The sequence below is a fragment of the Dermacentor andersoni genome, chromosome 4 (assembly GCF_023375885.2).
Source record: "Dermacentor andersoni chromosome 4, qqDerAnde1_hic_scaffold, whole genome shotgun sequence".
In the NCBI taxonomy this organism is placed as follows: domain Eukaryota; kingdom Metazoa; phylum Arthropoda; class Arachnida; order Ixodida; family Ixodidae; genus Dermacentor; species Dermacentor andersoni.
The window spans coordinates 12,997,401-13,016,887 of NC_092817.1; the positions used below are offsets into that span (position 1 = coordinate 12,997,401).

Genomic DNA, 19,487 nt, shown 5'->3' on the forward strand with positions numbered 1-19,487 from the left:
CAGAATGGGAATGGAAAGAACAGCAGCCACAACCCTCACAAGGGAAGTGGACACAGCCGAAGAAGTAGCCATAGCCTTGGCCATCACAACCTGCAAAGAAAATGCGATTGCCCTGACTCCCAAGTGCTGTGCAGAAACTACCAGTAAGGCATTATCTCTGAGAAAGCTCTATGCATCACAAAAAGTGTGAACTACCTGAAACACATATCGTCTGAACTCCGGCACATGAAAGCCTGGCAGGAAACGAAGTGGCAGACGCTGCAGCCAGAGGTCATACTTGCCGGACGTCCCTGCCAATCGTGCCAAAGAGAGACAATGTCCCCAGGAAATGCACCAGCATCCTACAACACTGCCGACTAGACCGAAAAATGTAGACCACACCCCAAGCTATGCAGGGAGTAGGCACTAACACTCGGAAGGGTATAAACTAAGTCCTACATCCACAAAATCTTACTGCACGGTTTGGCACCCTCCCAGTTTTCGTACTTCTGCAAATTCTGTGATCTCCACGACACCTTACACAACATGATGTGGGAATATAGAGGAGCAACAAGAGCCAAGCCAGAGCACGTAACCACCTAAGGGCAGTAGGAGGCCCAGCTGTTAAGTCCAGATTTTGAGGACCAGCTAGCACTGGTGAACCAAGCCTAGGAGATGGCCAGGGCCCACGGTTTTCTGAAATGAGGAAACTGCCCACCAAGGCCTATGAACTTTGCTTGTTCAATAATAAAAGTTTACTCTCTCTCTCGGTATGTGCTGAATTGCAAAAAACAGTTTGTGCTTGTTCATGCTGTGCTCGATGAGCTGGCTAATTTGCATGCAAGCATTCCTTTGCTTTTTATTACAAGATTTTAGCTTACTAATTGCGTTTTCCTACCTGTCATTGGCTAGTTTGCTTTGAGTGCTTGAATGCAAGCAGTCTACTCACTGATGTTGCAAGTTCCTGCTCTGCTGTTCTCAGAAGCACTATAGTCGGGAGCCTTGGAAACTGCACTTACCTCTTTCCTTCCTATCGAGGGGAGACTGTTCTATGCAAGCACAAACTGCATGTGCTGTCGCATTTGTAGAGCTTTTGAATGAGGTTCACAAGGGTTCACTGCAGTCCAGAGGGCATTATGGTGATGCCCAGAGCTTTCATTGGAAAGGTCCACAGCATGTTCAGATCTCAATTAATGCACTCCCAGCTGTCCAGCTCAATTTCCACTTCCTCCATCTCTTATTTGGCTTTTATTTTCCTAACCACACTATGCAGCCAACTGCTATTGTGTTGCACATGGATACCTGCTTATCGACATTCCTATACATAGGCTTTCAGCTGTAAAACAGATCACTGAAGCATTCCCAAACAAGAAGAAAGAACGAATCACTTTAACTGGTATTGATTAAAAGCTATCTTTTGCATCTTTGGCAGAAAAGGAAAGTTCATTAACTGACAAAATGAAAGCCCAAGGTTGTCTTTTTGAATGTCTCTTTCAAATGTGTCACCAAATGCCAGAACATAACAAAATTGGAAACTTTTGCCGCATTTCAGCAGGCCTTAAAGGTGGCACACCGTCCTACACAATAGAACACCTTCAAAATCAATGCAGTGCTCCACAACGCCACCAGTACATTAGGCAGCACATTGTGGTTTCCCTCATTTCTGCCTTTGCTCGTGCATATTCATATTGCAAGTCAATGCTTTAGCTATCATATACACTGTGATGGGATCATCTAAGTAATGTGATGTCATCAACTTAACTAGCATAAACATGTCACCAAACTACCATATGAAACTGAAAGCAATCTGTGCAGCAAAGCTGACATGGAGGGCAAGTGAATGTTTGTCCGACATATAGCAGCACAGGCACTGGATTCGGAGTACATAAATGTAGCGAATTATCTGGTGTCAAGTGTGCAGCACCCCGTGGCGTGCCTCTGCTAACGAGTTACTGCCCATAGAATTGTGAAAGTCATCGTTCTTGTTGACCACTTTGTTCCCCGCCACATGCATGGGAAGAGTACAGTACTACTTTGCAGCTTAAAGCCATTCTTCCATCTTGTTGTACTTGCAAGCATATTTGTATGGCTAACAATTTTTTCTGGACACTGTCCTGCGAGAGTTCCAGACAAAGCGTGGATAGGTGAACTCGCATGCAAGCTGCCTGCCCTTAGAACACGTGAGTTGCGAGTTTACAGTTGCACATCTAGACTTATCACTTCAGGGTCAAATTTGACAAGATCACATCGCGTTTTCTGTGTTGTAAAACAAGGCTTCTGTACTTTCCTAGTACACATACGAGAAAGTTGCTCTCGTCGAAGTGCCTGGCTATCAGTAAAAGAAATACAACTGGACAAGGGCATCTCCACTAGGTGGGTTACTCTCCATGTTAGCTGCTTTGCATATCGCATGTCAGTAGATGGCCACACCAGTCCGCTTGCCTGCTCAACAGTGACATAAAGTCCTCTAATGCACAGCCACAGCAAGAGGAAAACGAACTGAGACTTCACCTTCTTCATTACTGTGACTTCCTTCACAATTCTGAAAATTTTCAGCAATTTTATGGAATTCTAGTATTTTTCTTTTCTGTTGAAATGTTGAGCAATATTTCCAGAAAATGAAAAGGTATGCTTGGACTCTCCACACGGTATCTGAGAATAAAGTTGCTTCTTTGCCTTTGTGATGATCTGCTAAAGCAATGAAGCTACAGAGTGACCACAAAAGTGCACACTTAAGCATAACTGAAAACAGAGCCAAGCATGTGGCTTTCGGTACATGCAGTTTATTGTACTGATTCATATAGTGAGACAAAACTTTACTGTTTAACTTCGTTGGCAATATGCTTTATCAATACAGACTATTGAATATGGCCTCAAAAGAATGGCATGTATGTATAGTAGTCTTGTAAGTGTGTTGGGAACTTTTTATTGTGCTCATTGATTGAGAAACATTGCAGCTGAAAGTCAAACTAGCCTACAAACTATCATGGCAACAGCAACAATGCCATAAAGACTGACCTCGTTCTCCAATGACTTAATTGTTCTCTTATCATAAACATTGTGTGAACAAGGTAGTCAGTCCTTCACACCTCTTAGACATATGGCAAACGATGAGCATCTTGCATGCCTCATCACCTTTTAGAGTGCAGATGCCTTGCCACGCTGCAGCAAAAAATTAAAGCTTCACATGAATTTTCAGTTAAGTGAAGTTGCAATGTTGTGAACTTGTAACTTGAAGTATGGAAATTTTACACAATTATTTTGTGTGTGCACATGCATACATAACTAAGATGAAGTTTGTTGTCAAAGATGAGCCACAAGAAGTGCAAAAATGACAAGTCATGAACCAAAGCTCCTTGCTCCCTGCAAAGGAGTAAAAGAGCCCAGTTTATTTTTAAACAACACTAAAACACTGTACACTTGGCATATTTACAAATGCTAAAATTCACTGCAGTTTAAACTGTACAGTCGTTATATTTTGACAGTGCAAATTGCTGCCAAATCTGAGCAGTACCAATCAAGTGTCACTGTAAAAATACATTTTCATTAATGTCACCACAGGTGGGCAGAGCGTTCAGATAATTTGCCTTTTCTTTCTTTATAGGATAAAAACAAAAGAATAAGGTAGTTGGGAAAAGGTGGGAACAAAAATTAAAAGCAAAATAGAACACAGACTCCATTCAGCACTTTGAACTCTAACTACAGAGATGAAAAAAAAAGAAAATATTGGTGTGGAGTCAAAGGCGGAATGCAGGAAAGTAACAACATATGAGCAATGAGTATGTACATTATACGACAATGTTATCATACATGCGGAATCTGCAGGTTACATGAAGAAGAGGCTAACTGTCCTTGCCGCCAAACTTGGGCCGATAGCGCATAGAGTAACGACTCCCATTCTCCTTCACCTCTAACTTTCCTGCCCACTCGGACGTTGCTGAGTTGCCTGTGGGACCACCGTAGTCCAAGTCGTGCTTCCATCGTTCGACGTACGCTCCCCCTCTGCCCTCACAGTGGTGTCCCAACACGGGCCGCCTAACGTTGGCCACATGCGATCGCCCTCTAGTGTAGCCGTCACTGCCCACATAGCAGTGGCTGGGCACCTCGTGCAGAGGAGACACTGGAGAGCTTCCACGTCGGTCCTCCAGCACCCCGTTGGGAGCCTTGGCCTTCTTCGGAATCCTGTAGCCACTCAGCGATGCACGAGGCTGCGACAGGGCCTCGGGAAGCAGCACACTGCATGTGACACTGTCACGTCTATCACGTCGCTCGGGCCTCTTGGGCATGTTCTCGTCTGATGTGTGCTTCACATAGCTGTTTGCAGTGGCCACGCCTTGCCTGCCTTCTGCAGGCTCGCGCGAGCTGGCCTCCTCGAGACTCTGAGCATTCTCCTGCTTCTGCATGGTGCTGCTGCGGGTGCAGCGACCCACGTCGTTGAGTTCTTCAGGAAACTCGCAAAGGGAGGCCAAGGTGGCCAACTGTGGGTGCTCTCCTTCCTCTGAGCAAGCTGTCATTCGTTTCCTCAACCGCCGACTTCTGCTGCTGCCTTTTGCTCCAATATCATCTCCTGCATCTCGATTCTCTAAGACCTCTCTTGCTTCATGCAACCCTAGCTCACTCTTTGCTTCAGAGAGTCGGGTAGTGCGACCAAAGTTCGACCTGTTTTCCTGCTCTACGGCGTCATCCTTTTTAACTTCTTTTCTGAGCACAACATTGCAAAGGTCATCACATGCTTCAACTGCTTCGGCCCGCCGACTTCGCATGCTCACTCTGCCATCAGTTTCACCTTTTTTTGCCTCGTGTCTGGACACACTTCTCACCCCTTCATCAGCCACCTCATTTTTGACCTCCAGCCTCCGACCCCGAACAAGAGGCTTGCATTCTACTTTCCCAATTTCATCAGCTTGACCCTCCGTTGTCCTAGATGCTCCGATCACTTCCTGGGCAACTTCAAGTTTTGTATCACATCTTCGACTTCTACTTGAACTTCTGCTCCTTATGTCTGTTGACTCTCCTCTCTTGCCTTCATTTCGAAACAGACACTTCTGCTCATCAAATCCAGTTTTCTGCTCATGCCTTCGACTTCGGTAAGGCACCTTACATTCCAATTCCATCGGTCCTTTTTGCTGCATTTCACTTTTAAGTAAGCTACGCACACTATTATCTAAAATCTCACATCGTCGGCTTCTTGTTGGAGTTTTGCTTCCTGCGTCCTCTTGTTCATTTTCCTTTGTGTCACCTCTGAGTGAACCTTTCAGCATACCATCACTAGCTTCCAGCCTTCTACTACGAGTTGGTGTTCTGTTGCCAATGTCAAAGAGGTCATCTTTCTTTTCAGTTGAAGACGGACTCCTTGCTAACTGATCCATTTCGGGCCTTCGACTTCGCATTGGTGTCCTGTTATTTACAACACCAATTTCATCCTTCCTTGTTTCGCCTTTTGATGCGCTTCTCATATAATCAACAGACCCGAGCCTTCGACTCCTTGTTTGTGCTTTGCACTCAACCTCGGCATGATCTTCTGTCCCGATCTCTTCCTTAATGGCGTTTCTCACAGTGTCAGCATTTCGGCTTCGAGTGGACATCCTGGCTTCAGTGTCATTGAGGTCCTCCTTTCTCATTTCATTCACAGTATCAGCGTTTCGGCTCCGAGTAGACATCCTGCTTTCAGTGTCGCTAATTTCATTCACAGTATCAGCATTTTGGCTTCGTGTGGACATCCTGCCTTCAGTATCACTAATTTCAGTCACGGTGTCAGCGCTTTGGCTTCGAGCGAACATCCCGCCTTCAGTGTTGCTAGTTTCATTCACAGTGTCAGGGTTTCGGCTTCGAGTAAACATCCTGCTTTCAGTGTTGCTAATTTCATTCACAGTGTCAGGGTTTCGGCTTCGAGTAAACATCCTGCTTTCAGTGTCGCTTATTTCATTCACAGTATCAGCATTTCGGCTTCGAGTAGGGATCCTGCTTTCAGTGTCACTAATTTCATTCACAGTGTCAGGGTTTCGGTTTCGAGTAGACATCCTGCCTTCGGCGTCGCCAATTTCATTCATAGTATCAGCATTTCGGCTTCGAGTGGACATCCTGCCTTCAGCGTCACTGAGGTCCTCTTTTCTGATTTCATTCCTAGACGAAGTACTCAAGGTGTCTTCTGCACTTTCCAGCCTATGACTTCGATTAGCTTTCAGCTGTGCCTCTGCGATCCCTCTGCTCAGATTGTTCTCTCCGCCTGCTGACTGACCACATTCCTTTTCACCAGCCTCAAGTTGTTCCTCAGAGAGTGTTTCCAGCGCAGCTGCTTTCTGCACTGGCCTCGTCGACAACTGATCAGCAGCAGTGTACCCTCTGCCGGAAACTGTTGTTGCAGAGTCAGCAGTACCTTGGCTGTCTTCATCTTGCGCAACACAGCCTTCGGACTCCCCAGCCCCACCCATCATGGACAGTCTCCGTGACCGAAGCCCGTTGACGTACTGTTTGGCATAAGGGTTTGGGAGCCTAGTAGGCGTGCTAGGTGGTTTCCTTGTAAGGCCATACAGGTTTGGCACCTCCCGACCTTCAAGTGCATCCAAAAGGAGTCGCAGGCACGGCTTGGGGCTCGACGGGTCTTGAGACACCAGCCGGTCATAAACATGTTCGCTCTGGCCAGACAGAATAACAGCCTCCCGCTCACGCTCGCTCATCTTGGGTCCTCCCGGCTTCAGCATTGCCACCTGGTGCTCAAAGATCTCTTCCCTTATTCTGAGCAGAGACTTGGCTATCTTTTCTCGCCTTGACACCATGTAGCAAAGGTTCCGCACCTGCAAGATCCACAGTACAGCGAAAAGGTTAGTCATCCCAAGAGCATCAGAAGTATTACAAAGGAAAGCATCCCGCCCTTGTTATAAGTGGACTATTCACACGAATTACAAGCATCATCACTGATTAACTTGTATATTCTCCTCTCACAAGCAAGCTTTTTTTTTTTTTTTTTTGCCGACGTTCACACTTGTACAATGGGTGCTTTTAATCAAAATGTAAAGAGATTCTTCAGATGAAATACACTTCTTGTCTTGGGCTTATTTGCAAGCTGCTTTGCAGAGCCACGATTATTAAAGCCCAACCACACGGAGCATGGAATATGTGTCTTACTAATCTCGTGTGTGTGCACGTGTCTCTGATCCTGTATGCATGTGAAGAGGGGCAGGGCAGGCACCCACACAATACGCGCACACGTGAGCGCTTCAGTGCGCATACCACAGTGCTGCTAGATCACCTTTTGGGGAAATGCTTGTGTTTGGGGAAAGTTTATTCATAACTTTTGCAAAAGAGGCAATTGTGATAGAGATATCTGATCTCGATCAGGCTCGATCGCAGTATACAACACCTGTATAAAATTTTGATCACTTGCCTGTTATGGCAGCGTTAGGCATAACATGTCTCGCCATCTCGGCCCACAATCACCTTATCACGTGCCGATTCTTATGGTACTTGTGCTTCGCCAGCCAAAGTAAAGGCTGAACCCCAATGCAGGCAACCAGGAATTAATTATTGATAGCGTCCATTGTCTTCGTGCGACAAAGATCCAGTGGTGACTCTCTATGTGTCAGAACGACTTCGAAACAACAACCACCCGTTTCCAAAACTGAGTCGGAAGTTTACATGCCGACCACGACAATGGCGCACCACTCCAACCGCGTACGCTCAAAATGACGCTCAAAATGAAGCAGTGCCTGATGCACACATGACCTGCACCTCTCCCCTCTCTAGACATGTAGGACAAACGTGTACGGCCTTGCAGATGCATGACACGTAGCCAGGCCTGTACAATTAGCTGTGTGTGGTTGGGCCTTTATGCAGAGCCACTTATTTGGGCTTAATATTTAGAAGAACACTAACTTATTTGCCTAGTTAATCTGACCACCATGAATAAAGCCACTGATCCCTCTGCGTGGGGATGATACATGCTGCTTCTAAGTATAATGCAAAGTGTGCGTTAATTTGTTTTGTACCTGACCTTTGTTTTTACTGTTGTTTTCACTCTTGCACTAAGACGCACTGGCTGTCTTTCTCCTAGAATATATGCGTTGAGGCATGCTTCCTAAAAGGCTGAAGGCTTTCATCAAAAAAGGAACACCTATGCACATTGGCTGAGATGACTTATCAGCTGGTAAGTCGAATGATGAGTACAATGCCACTTCTTACATGCTTGTCTAACAGACGCAGGCTGCAAACAAGGGTTGCCAGCTCCCGTACACACTGTCACGATTACGACAGACCACTCTCTCCTCACAACACACTTAAAAAAGGGAAAAAATTCCGAACTGTAGAAAAAGAACAAGCATAAAAAAAGCCAACCAAGGTAACAGAAAGTAATACAGTAACCAAACAAACTAAATAGCCACCACTTGTACCAATACTGAACTTCATTAAAGGTATATACGAGACACATTTAAATGAAAACTTAATACTACAATTTGACAACACGAAAGATAAAAAAGCAGGACTTCAGCAAGTGCATGCACAGCGCCTGGCCAAGTACTATGCAATATCCAACCATAACCACAATATAATGCCACTGCAGCATTACCCAATATTGACCTCAAAAGTAACAAACAGTAGACAAGCCAATGTGGAGCCAAATGTTTCACAGCTAAAAGGACTCAAAAGTAACTACTTTGACACAAAGTAGCCAAAAGCGAAAGCGCTGACATAATTATAAGCCCACATGTTCAGCCAAACAAGCTGATACAACCAATTTATTTTAACTTGTCCTTGTCGGTGCATGCAAAATTTGTCTGATCCACTTGAAGTGTGAATTGAAAAGTGCCATTGAAACAACTCTTTTAGTGATGAGCTATTTGATCTGTTTGGACGGTGTTTCTTTGCTATAAGTATTTGCTCACACTTTTTTCATTTTTTTACTTCACTATGCGCATTTGTGTGCATTGAGTATGTTCTTTGACAACATTTTCATTTGTGATTTCTCTTTGTCACCATGTGCCTTCAAAAGTGAGCATTCTGCAATTAGTTTTCCAAGACTGATATCTGCAGCAAAGACTGATCAGCAGTGCCTGCACGTTCAAAAAAACTATTTTGCAAAACAAAGTGCCATTTGGGTCTTAAATGCACTCCCAGGTGTTTTTTTTTTCTTTCTTTTTCTCATCACTATTGTAGCCATGTTGCCATGAGCTAAGAAACAAATGTATTGATAACTCTGAAGAATCCAGGTACCTTAGCAAAATTTGTAGGCTAGACATTCAATCACCTGGTAAAAATGTGCATCATCTGGTGCCACTGCATACAAAAAACCTCATCCAGACTGATGGCACTCACTCAAACTGCAAGGCGAGTAACTAAAGACTAGTTGAAGGGTTGTTTATATATTTATTGTGGTTTTGAAAAACACTGCTAGCAGCTGATAATAAGCAACACTAGCCTGTACTGAAGTTTTAATAACAGAGTGCAAGCACATGCACCCACTGGCTTGCTCATAACACATGCTCAGAGCTGAAGCTGCAATCCCTGGGAACGACCATCAAAGGCCCTTCAAGGGACACTGAAGAGAAACACTAAATCAATTTAGACTGATAACGGACTCTTTTAAGAGGAAGCTTTAGCTCAGGCCCAACTTTGATGCGGCCTATTCAAATACATGTAAAACGCAAAACCGCTCTTCTGAGATAAGACGATTTTAATGAAATTTTTTGCATCTGAGAGAGAAAGGTAAGTTCTAGAGACTGATGGAAACGGAATTTCAATTTAAGGCATGAACTTTGTTAAAATTTTGTTAAAGAATTCGAAAGTTCGAAAAAATAGACGCACGAAGTTTACAAATTAATAGCTCTTCATCAACAGATATTGCGGTTCTGTAAACGGCATCTATTAGAACATTCAAAGCGGACAAATTTGATTTTTTGAATTCATTTCTTACATGAATTAGTTACGTTGTGCACAAGGGTTTTGCGAAAGCTGTATTTCCATATTATTGAATTTCTTTAGATTCATGCGTAAGATATCAATTTTGTCCACTTTAGATGTACCGTCACATACAATTAACAGAATAGTGATATCATCTTTCCTTGCTGGGTTACCAGAGTTGTAAACTTGATAGTTTCGTTTTCTGAAATTTGTTTATTTGTGCCAATTTTTAATAAAAAATTGATGACCTAAATAAAAAATTCGAAACTAACAGTCACTAGATTTTAAGTTTTTCTTTTAAATGCAACAAACCTCATCAAATTTGGTGTAGTGGCTGGCGAAAAAAACGAATTCTCGTTTTACATGTACTTGGATAGGAGCACCCGAGCTAAAGCTTCTTCTTAAAACTCATTTCTGTTAATGTTATCGTTACTTTTTAATTATTACAAAAAGAAATGAAGATCAAAGTGTAATTTCTTGAATTTCGAGCCCATACCACAACGCTGGTACATCATTGTGATGTCATGAATGTCGAAGTGCTTTTCTTTAGTATTTAGGCCACTGTGGCTGAGTAAAGGTTCTTGAGGCCTGCTCAGTTCCGTCATTAGCTGCTTTTTTTAACACAATGCAGTTTATTTAACTGATAAATAATTAACTAGGCAAGAGTAAGCGCTGTCGAAATCCTTGTCAAGCAAGTGCAGGAACTTCAAGATGGCATCGCAACATATCTTTTGTATTGCCTTTTCTCAAGCTAACAGTAGCCTTTTTTCGGTGTTGTAGAAGGGTAATTTACTAATACAACTAAAATAAGTTTTCTTTTAAGCGTCCCTTTTGTAGGACTTCTCAGACAGGCATAAACGGAAGTTCAAGCTTCTACCAGCATGCATTTATACAAGGACTGCAGTACTCGTAAGGAGAGATGAGTATCGGTGACTGGAGCATGGTGAAGTGTTGCAATAAGCAATAAGAAACGCTATCACAATTCTGTAAATTGAGTCTAATACTACATCTAAAGAGGACAAACTTGACGTATTTGCAAGTAAAACTTTTTGCAAGACCCTCGTAAACATTGTAGCAATTTCATGTAAGTTTTAAATTCTCACTTCAAATTTGTCCACTATAGATGCTCTAAAGATACATTTTACAGAATTGTGATATCTATTATTGGTGCATAACTATGAATACTGAACTTCATGCTTTTTGTGCAAATTTCTTTTTTACAGAACTCAAGGTCCCAAACAGAAATTTTGCCTCCCAGAGTTGCTAGAATTTAACTTTCTCTCTCAAGTGCCACAAACGATTCACATCAATCCAGTGGTTGTTTCATAAAACAGTTCTGGATTTTACATGTACTTGAAAAGGGAAATTGAAGTTGGCCCCGAGCTAAAGGTTCCCAAGAGTGCACTTTGGGAGTTCAAAAAGTCTTACAGAGTTACAGCAGCACAAAACCTTATCAGGAAAAAAAATTGGAAGGAAGATGCAAACAAACACTCGCACATGTTTTTTTTTTTTTTTTGGCGGCAGTTAGCTTTGCATGCTAGCATGTATTGCCAACGCTCCCAGGCCTACACCTGAGTCGATCCTGAGGGCAGGTGCAGCCAATCCTTGCAGCACCAGACTGTCGGCACTTACAGCAGTTAACAGTTAGCTGTACTTTACTGCTTTAGGTGTTCTATCAACAACATGCAAGAAATTACAGGAAAGGTGGGCAAGTGACAGGGGCCCAAAACAAGCGCCTGCCTCTCTCTACTGCTCCGTTCGTCCACAGTGATCACATCAACCATAAAGAAATCACATAGTACACCAACTCAAGCACCAACTTGGCAGTAACAAGTACTTTATCTCTGGTATTTACTCAATTCTAATGCATGCCAAATTTTCGTGGGCTTGAAGTAAGAAACTGAAAGCGCACCTGGATGTAACACGCGGCCAATTATAAAGTAAGTATACAACATATCCCCATGTTCTAGATCAGAAAAAACGGGACATGCAGAATTTGCCTTCACAGAATAGGACTTTTCTTTTTTTTAATGTTTCATAATGAAATTAGCATGTTGTTGTTGCCAACTATGCTGTTGCGAACAGGCTACAGATACCAAGCATACAGGGACTGTACTCTCAAGCAATCACTTTTACCAATACTACTATCACTTTCGCGAGACTCTGCATCTAACTTGTCAAAGTATGCGTCTGACAGCATTCCTCGCACTGTGCACAGATAGCGAGTTGGGCACAGCGCCAGAAACCCTGGCAACCGATTATACTGTTGCATCCGTTGCCAAGTCATGTAAAACCGAAAGATATCAGCCGAAAATACTGCTCAACATTGAAGTTGAGCACAAAATGAACTGACAGCAACCGTCGCAATACTGTGCTCAAACTCCATGGCCAAACCATCAGCGAAGTGCATAAGTTAAGAATCCTAGGCCTGTGGATACAAAACAGCACAGTAGACCACACAATCGGAACACTCAGAAAGACGATCACGGAAGTAGTGCGATACACAGAGTCATGCGAAAAAGGCAAAGCTTCAGAGAGGAAGAGACCCTACACCTTCTACAGGCTTTTGTGATCAGCAGAATAATTTAGTCTCCCATCCCAAAGACTAACCAATACCAAAACAGCCAAAATTAACGCAATGATAAAAGCAACGTACAAATTGGCAATTGGACTACCCACCAATGCTAGGAACTAAGAGTTGAGATGCTAGGATTGTATAACAGCTACGAAGAACTCGTGTCTGCAATGCTAATATCACAGAGGGAAAGATTAATTTCAACGAAGCAAGGCAGAGCTCTCCAGCAGGTTGGCTACCACTTAAAGGGCCCTTCACCAGGCCACATAGCAAATTTTGGTTACATGCTGGAAGTTGTTGCATGCCTTCTACGCAGCATTCTATCACAAGAATTTTTCAAATTGGTTCATTAATAGCCGACACAGAAATATTGTAGTACCACAAACCCATGATTTCAGGAGGCGAGTGTCACTGCCAACAAGGACACTCTCTCCACTTGCCCAGTCTAGCCTCCGCAAGCGAAATTCCTTCCCTGCGTTCTCTCACATCAGAGCTCGATAACTGCGTAATGCATACGTCAAGGGCCCCGCCTTCTATTCTTCTTTTCCCCCTCGCGTTTTTGCTGCGCAATGCACTTCCGCCGATGGTCGCGTGCGAGCTGTTCCGTCTGTTTTGTTTTACGCAGCGCGCTATTTTGCACACTGTGCATGACAACGCCCAACTAGTGGTACAAGTCAGTGCTACACGAACACGGAGGCAGACGCAAGAGGATCACAGAGTGTGATCGCAGGCTGGAACACAGCAGAAAATAGAGTGTTTTAGTTGAGCGTGTTTACGCTCCGCTAAGCAGTTAAGCCGAGCGAAAGCGCGCATGCGCATGCGCCGTCCGCTTAGCCGTAAGCGGGATAGCGGAGCGAGGAACACGGTCCGCTTAGAAGCTGCGTGAGCGGAGCGTGCCGCTATAGTGCCGGGCAGCACTTTGGCTAGCGTTGGCGTCAGAACGGATTGGATGCAGAAAGCAAGCGCGCTGGCTAACACGTGGCGTTCCCCAAGACGGCACTTTATTTTCCATTGGATAAAATGGACCGGTAACGCATTACAAGCGCACGTCTAGATACTTCATGGAGAAATAAGTTATACCGTAAAACGTACATATGTATATATATATAAGAGCGATCATAAAGTGTTTTTATTTTCTTTCATTACCCTGAATTTAGCCAGGGGGCGCTGCAACTACGAAAGGTCCGCTCCGCTACGCTAAACGTATAACTAAAGCATGAAAATCGCCCGCCGCTCCGCTGTGGTTTAGCGGGGCCGCTCGGAGTGGAGCGTACCGTAAAGACGCTCAACTAAAACACTCTAGTAGTTTTGTTCACAGTGCACATGACTGCATGGTGTGCGAATAAGCAGATGAAACGAAAGTACATCTCTCTTGCTGCGGTGCGAATTAAGACAAAAACACGCAGACATTCGGTTCGTGTGTTTTATTATTTATCTAAGTTTTAATTCGCCTACTGAAGCAACAGATTACACAAATGACAAATGTTGCCTTGAATAATTCTCATGTGTCACATGTCACTATGAGCAATGTCACAGCATAGACATGTAGTACGTAGGCGCACTTGCTGATACTATACATCATCCCCTTGTCCTGGAGCATTATGCCCACGAGAAGGGCGAACAGCATTTAGTTTGAAATTTCAGTTCTTTCTATGGCGCATAGCGATAATTCTTAGCAGACACGATCGTATGCATGCATTGTATGCATTGCTCTTGTCAGCTCAAAATGGCCAGACCTGGTGATGGAAAAAAAGCTCCACTTCCACAGGGAAGTGGAAACTTGTATATTACCCCCACACCTCAGTTCCCAGGAAAGTTCTATATTTGACAAACAGGCAGGTGCCTGAATGACCAGCTTAGGAAGCACCGGAACGATGTAAGCGCTCTAGCAGGCGCTGGCCAATTGGCTGACCACTGCTGAATATGTACCTGTAAATTCTCCCCGTGTTTTCATAACACGCAAGTGCTTAAACAGTTCACCAGGCAGTTAGACAGGGAAATATTTGAGGCGTTTTGCATTTCGAAAGCTGCTGATGAATGCTTAAGCGCTCCATCACTGGCACTCACTGATAAAGAAGTGTATCTTGAAAAGAACCTGCTGAATGCTTCGTAATGGCGTGTTGTGGACGCTTATCGCCTTCATTGTGCATTTGGTAGTCTCTTATGTGGCACATTCTGTCCGCGCATTTATTTGAGCATACGGTGGTGAGCTCTTTGCATGTTTTTCGGAATAAAGCTTGTCAGATGAAGTCTAGCATTCTGTCCTGTCCCACCTTATTTTCAGTTAGTCTTGTTCATGCTAGTAACTAGTATGTATTTTTTTCTTTGTTTTTTTATTTTCGAATGTTTCACATAGTACTTACTGCAGAATGTTTATATAGAGCAGGTAAACGTTTGACATCAACAAACAATCCATTGTACCACATAATTTCCAGTGCAGAAGCGTCTCCGCAGCTGTTCATATGCATGCTGCTAGATCTATGTGACATTATGGCAGTAAGGCGATGAGCAAAACAAGAACGAGGTAAAAGTGGCAGCCAATGTTTCGACAAGTGGACTTGTCGTAACGTTCGCTCTCGCATTAACTCACCATAAATAACTATTTCTGATAAAGAGTTCTTTTTATATGCAATGTTCTGAGAACACTTGCTGCATGTTCCAAGAACATTCTGAAAACAGTATTTTAGTAGAAATCAGAGGCTAAGTGAGGCTAATACATCATTGCTATACAATACAGACAGACCAATTAAAGGGACCCTGAAGCACTTTGTAACTAATCACAGAATGGCCTCACTAACAAAGGATGTCGCCTCACAAATGTCATGTCGCAAACATTTTTTGAACCCTTCAACTATAAGCGAAGCTATAGCACTGATAGCTATCTTTCTCTCTCCTTTCATCTCCGCTGGTGTGTACGCTGGAAGCTACACAGAAGCCACGAGGGTAAAACCCTAGCCAAAAATTGAGTGTCGTGGTGACGAAAGGGCTCATCGTGGCAACCCGTGGCGGCCGCATGAAGCATACGCAGCTGCGCACAATGCAAAGATGAAACGATTTTTCTGTCTTTTTGAGATCACAGACATATATGTTTTTCATTTAGTTAACTCAAAATTGGCAATCATGTATTTCTGAGAATGCTCTTGTGATCACGAAATCAGCCAATAGCGTTGGTGGGCCAGCTGCTTTCAATGATGCTGCACGACGACATTGCAGAAGCAAGAGCAAGCTATTTTTTGCAGAGTTTGACAGCAGACTGTAAATTCCCTGCTACATGTAATCCAGTAATATTTGGTTCACATGTTCACAGCAGCCTCTACAACAGATCGATTTAGCACAAAATAAGAAACCATAAGGCTGTTTGACGCTAATGTAGCAAGGCTTAGACAACTTCACATATACATTCAATCCTCAATACAACCAACACAGACATAATGAACTACTGGATATATTAAAGTACTGTACTTATTCAAATCTAGGCCGATAGTTTTTTCCAAATAATCATATACAAAACTCTAGGGTCGGCTTAGATTCGAGAATTATTTTAAAAATGCGGCAGTTTGTAACTGAAAATGATAAATACGGTCCATAGCTAATGCCATCTAGAAAAGTCAGTATCACAGCCGCTACTAGCCAAACCAGTAGCCAACTGAAGTACACGAGCGATGTCGTCGCTTTGACCTGTGTCGTATTGGAGCTGGTTCTATGGTATCGGCGTGCGACGTGGCATTAACGCAATGGCCCACTATAGTGCCGCTTTCAAACAAAAAGTTGTGCTAGCCGCAGAAGCGTAGTAAGCCAGGTGGGACTTCAGCATCGATGAGAAAAACGTCTGTCGTTGGAAGGGGCAACGGGAGACACCTTTGCGCGTGCCGCAACGAGAAGATAACAGCGATAAGATATGCGCCCAATAACAGAGAGGAGCTGTTCACCAAAATCGTGCCACGTTTCGACACGTGCGATGCCTCACTGTCTGCACATGCATGGGCGCGCAGGCCAGCTTACCGTAAAAACCGGAATATAGGTCCAACTTTAAAAAAAAAAACCATTGCGAAAAGTCGACCTTGGTCTTATATACCGGACATTGGGAAAAACTACGTAAGTCTTGCAACAATGGGTGGATGAAGTTAACAGCAGCAGCGCAGCGTGGCGACATTGTGGCACTGGCAGTCAAACCCGGCTATATCGAACTCGTAAAAAAACGCCTATCAGTTCGATATAGAGCATAATTTGATATAAGCCTGCTAAATAACTGGATGTCATAAAAGCACGTACCATTTATAAGACCACTTTATTGATGGAATTAGCTTAATTTCGCATGAAAGAGTCCTGCATTTTCTTCTGCTTGGGAAATTTCGCTGCCTGTGACGCACGCACTTCTCCACATTGTCTAAGGAGTCGGAGCAGCTGAGGCCGCCACCTTCTGCATTCGCGCAGAAGCACCGGACTAGTGCAAGCGCACCAATCACTTCGGAGGACGTGGGCAAAGGACTGTCATTGCTTTCCTCATTGTGCCCAATTTCACTTGTGCTCGGTACGATGTCGGCAATGTAGTCTTCGTTTTCGGGCTCTGCCGTAGTCGCGACGACATCATTTGCACTCAAGAACTCGTCCACCGTTGATTTGCCAACAGCTTCGTTGCATTCATCAGTATTTACAGTCATCACCGAGCACGCGGAAGCTGGCACGGCTGAAGCAATTTCGGATGAACCACTCGTACACGGCCATGCGTACGCGTTGGGCGCCACGGGCACCGGGTCACGAGTTTGGCCGCTTTAGCCCTAATCTCCCCCTTATTTTTCAAGATCGTGCTGAGAGTGCTCCTTGAAATCTTGCAGGCTGTGGTGATCCCGACTTCTCACCGCGTTCGACCCGATTTATGATTTCGAGCTTCACGATGAAAGGCGAATTCTGCTGCTTCATCACGGCAACAATGCGGGAGAAGGCCCATAAGACGCACGCACAATGAACCAGAAAAGCAGCGAGACAACTCGCACTTCCGCTATCTTGCACGACGAGGGCACAAGAGCTTCTGATTGGCTGTCTGAGCAAGCGCTGCGGGTGGGCCAGGATCATTTTTTGCAGGGAGGTGTCGACGGCTCGCTCAACGCAGCGCGGTCACGGTAGGGAGAGCGGTTGGATGGAGCCTCGCCGCCGGGTTTCCCCGCCACCGCGAGGGAAAGCCAACTTCTGGGGACATTTTTCCACCGCTTGACGTTCTATATATCGGGAGTCGCTGCTATTTTTGTTCAATGTAAGCGGAATTTTTGCTATATATACTCATTGTAACTATACCTTGTCCAGAAATTGTTCTATATATAGAATAATTCAATGTAAACGGGTTCGATATAGTTGGGTTCGACTGTATTGGTTAAAGGCTGCTTTTTCACATTTTGTTTCAAAATGAGCGGAAGCAGACGTCAATTCACTGTCACCTTCAAGAAAAAAGCGATTAAGTATGTGGAAGCACATGGCACCCTGGTGGCATAGCGCGAATTTGGAGTATCCGAAAAGAGCATTCGGTAGTGGCGGAGGCAAAAGCAACGTATTACAACTTGCAGCAACCAAAAGAAAACGTCATTTCGTGGGCGGATCACAGCGCGAGCCGCAGAACTGGAAGACAAGGTTGCGGAGTGACTGTGACTGCCAATGCATCCGTTTGAAAGCGGTAGAGATCGCGCGCGCCTATGGACTGGGCAACGAGAAGCACTCGTCATCCGACTCTAGTTAGCATGACTCTGGTCAAAGGCGTTGCTCTGATTCGGAGTAGCGCTTGCGCACTTTGTGCCCTTCTGTGTACTGTACACCCGGCCAATTTTTAACACTATCGCGCGACCATCAACCCGCGTTTGTCAGCACCTTATCATCATGGCACAGAGCGGCGAAATAGCAAAAGTAAGCGCATGTGTACATATGCGCGTATCTCGTTTGTTTCGCCGCTCAGCGCCGTTAATAAGGTGCTGACATGCACGCGGGTCGATGGTTGCACGATATTGTTAAAAACTTGGCCAGGTGCACATGCGAGCAGCGTTTAAATAAATACTGTCGTGATTGTGCAACCGGCTGAGTCGCATTTGTTTCAAAGGTAAGGGTGTCTTTCGGTGCTTTTGCGATTGCAAAAGATTTTTTTTTCATTTTTAGAATTCGTTAGTAGGGGGATCGACCTATATTCCGGTCCGACCTATAGTCCGGTTTTTACGGTAGGTTCAAGTATACACTGTAAGTCTAAAATTCTACACAGGGTGTTTCAGCGAACACTTTCAAAAATTTTTTAAAGGTTGCCTGTGGCAGATAGCTCAGTTCTAGTTTATGAACCGGTCTACTCGAAGCGGTGGACACTACTTGCACAGAAAACTGAAATGCTAAATTAACTAATTATCTTATGACCCACACTGCAATTTACAAATTCTAGCAGTGGACTTCGTAAGGCGGATCCACTTGGAACAAATTCTCAGGATGACACCAGTTTTGAGATATAAATTCCCGAACTTTGCGGAGAAATGCATTAGCGTTCCAGTTACTTGTGTGCTTCAGTTCATGAAACAACGTTTTGTTAACAAAATTAACTGGAACGCCAATGCATTTCTCCACAAAGTTTGGGAATTTATATCTCAAGACTGGTCTCTGGTCTCATCTTGAAAATTCGTTCCAAGTGGATCCGCCTGGCTAGAATTTGTAAATTGCAATATGGGCCATAATGTAATTAGTTAAACCCTTAATTAGTGAATTTTTATTTATTAGTCGAGTTTGCATCTCAATTTGTTGTGCAAGTCTTGTCCGCCGCTTCGAGTAGACCACCTCATGAACTAGAATTGCGATATCTGCCACAAAGATATTTGAAAGTTTTTCACTGAAACACCCTGTATATCTTTTGTGGACATGCTTCTGTATGCTTATAACAAGTATCACGGTGGTGGCGACGTAGAGTGAGCTCAGCATGTTCGTATTAAATAAATGCTGTTATCATTTTGTGAACACTGTCCTCACTATTTTTGTTCGGCCTACATTCGAGGCAAGTTTTAAAAATTTTTTCTGGCTTTGG

At 44.0% G+C, this 19,487-nt stretch overlaps 1 protein-coding gene across 1 annotated transcript in view; it reads right to left on the bottom strand.

Annotated features, from left to right (window-relative positions):
* Positions 1–3,318: 3,318 nt before the first annotated feature.
* Positions 3,319–19,487, bottom strand: part of rno (PHD finger protein rhinoceros) — an 80,572-nt gene continuing 64,403 nt past the window's right edge. The window contains exon 17 of the mRNA XM_050182829.3: positions 3,319–6,773. Coding sequence (XP_050038786.2) covers positions 3,822–6,773 — 2,952 coding nt within the window. The 3' untranslated portion in view covers positions 3,319–3,821. The remainder of the gene's footprint in view (positions 6,774–19,487) is intronic.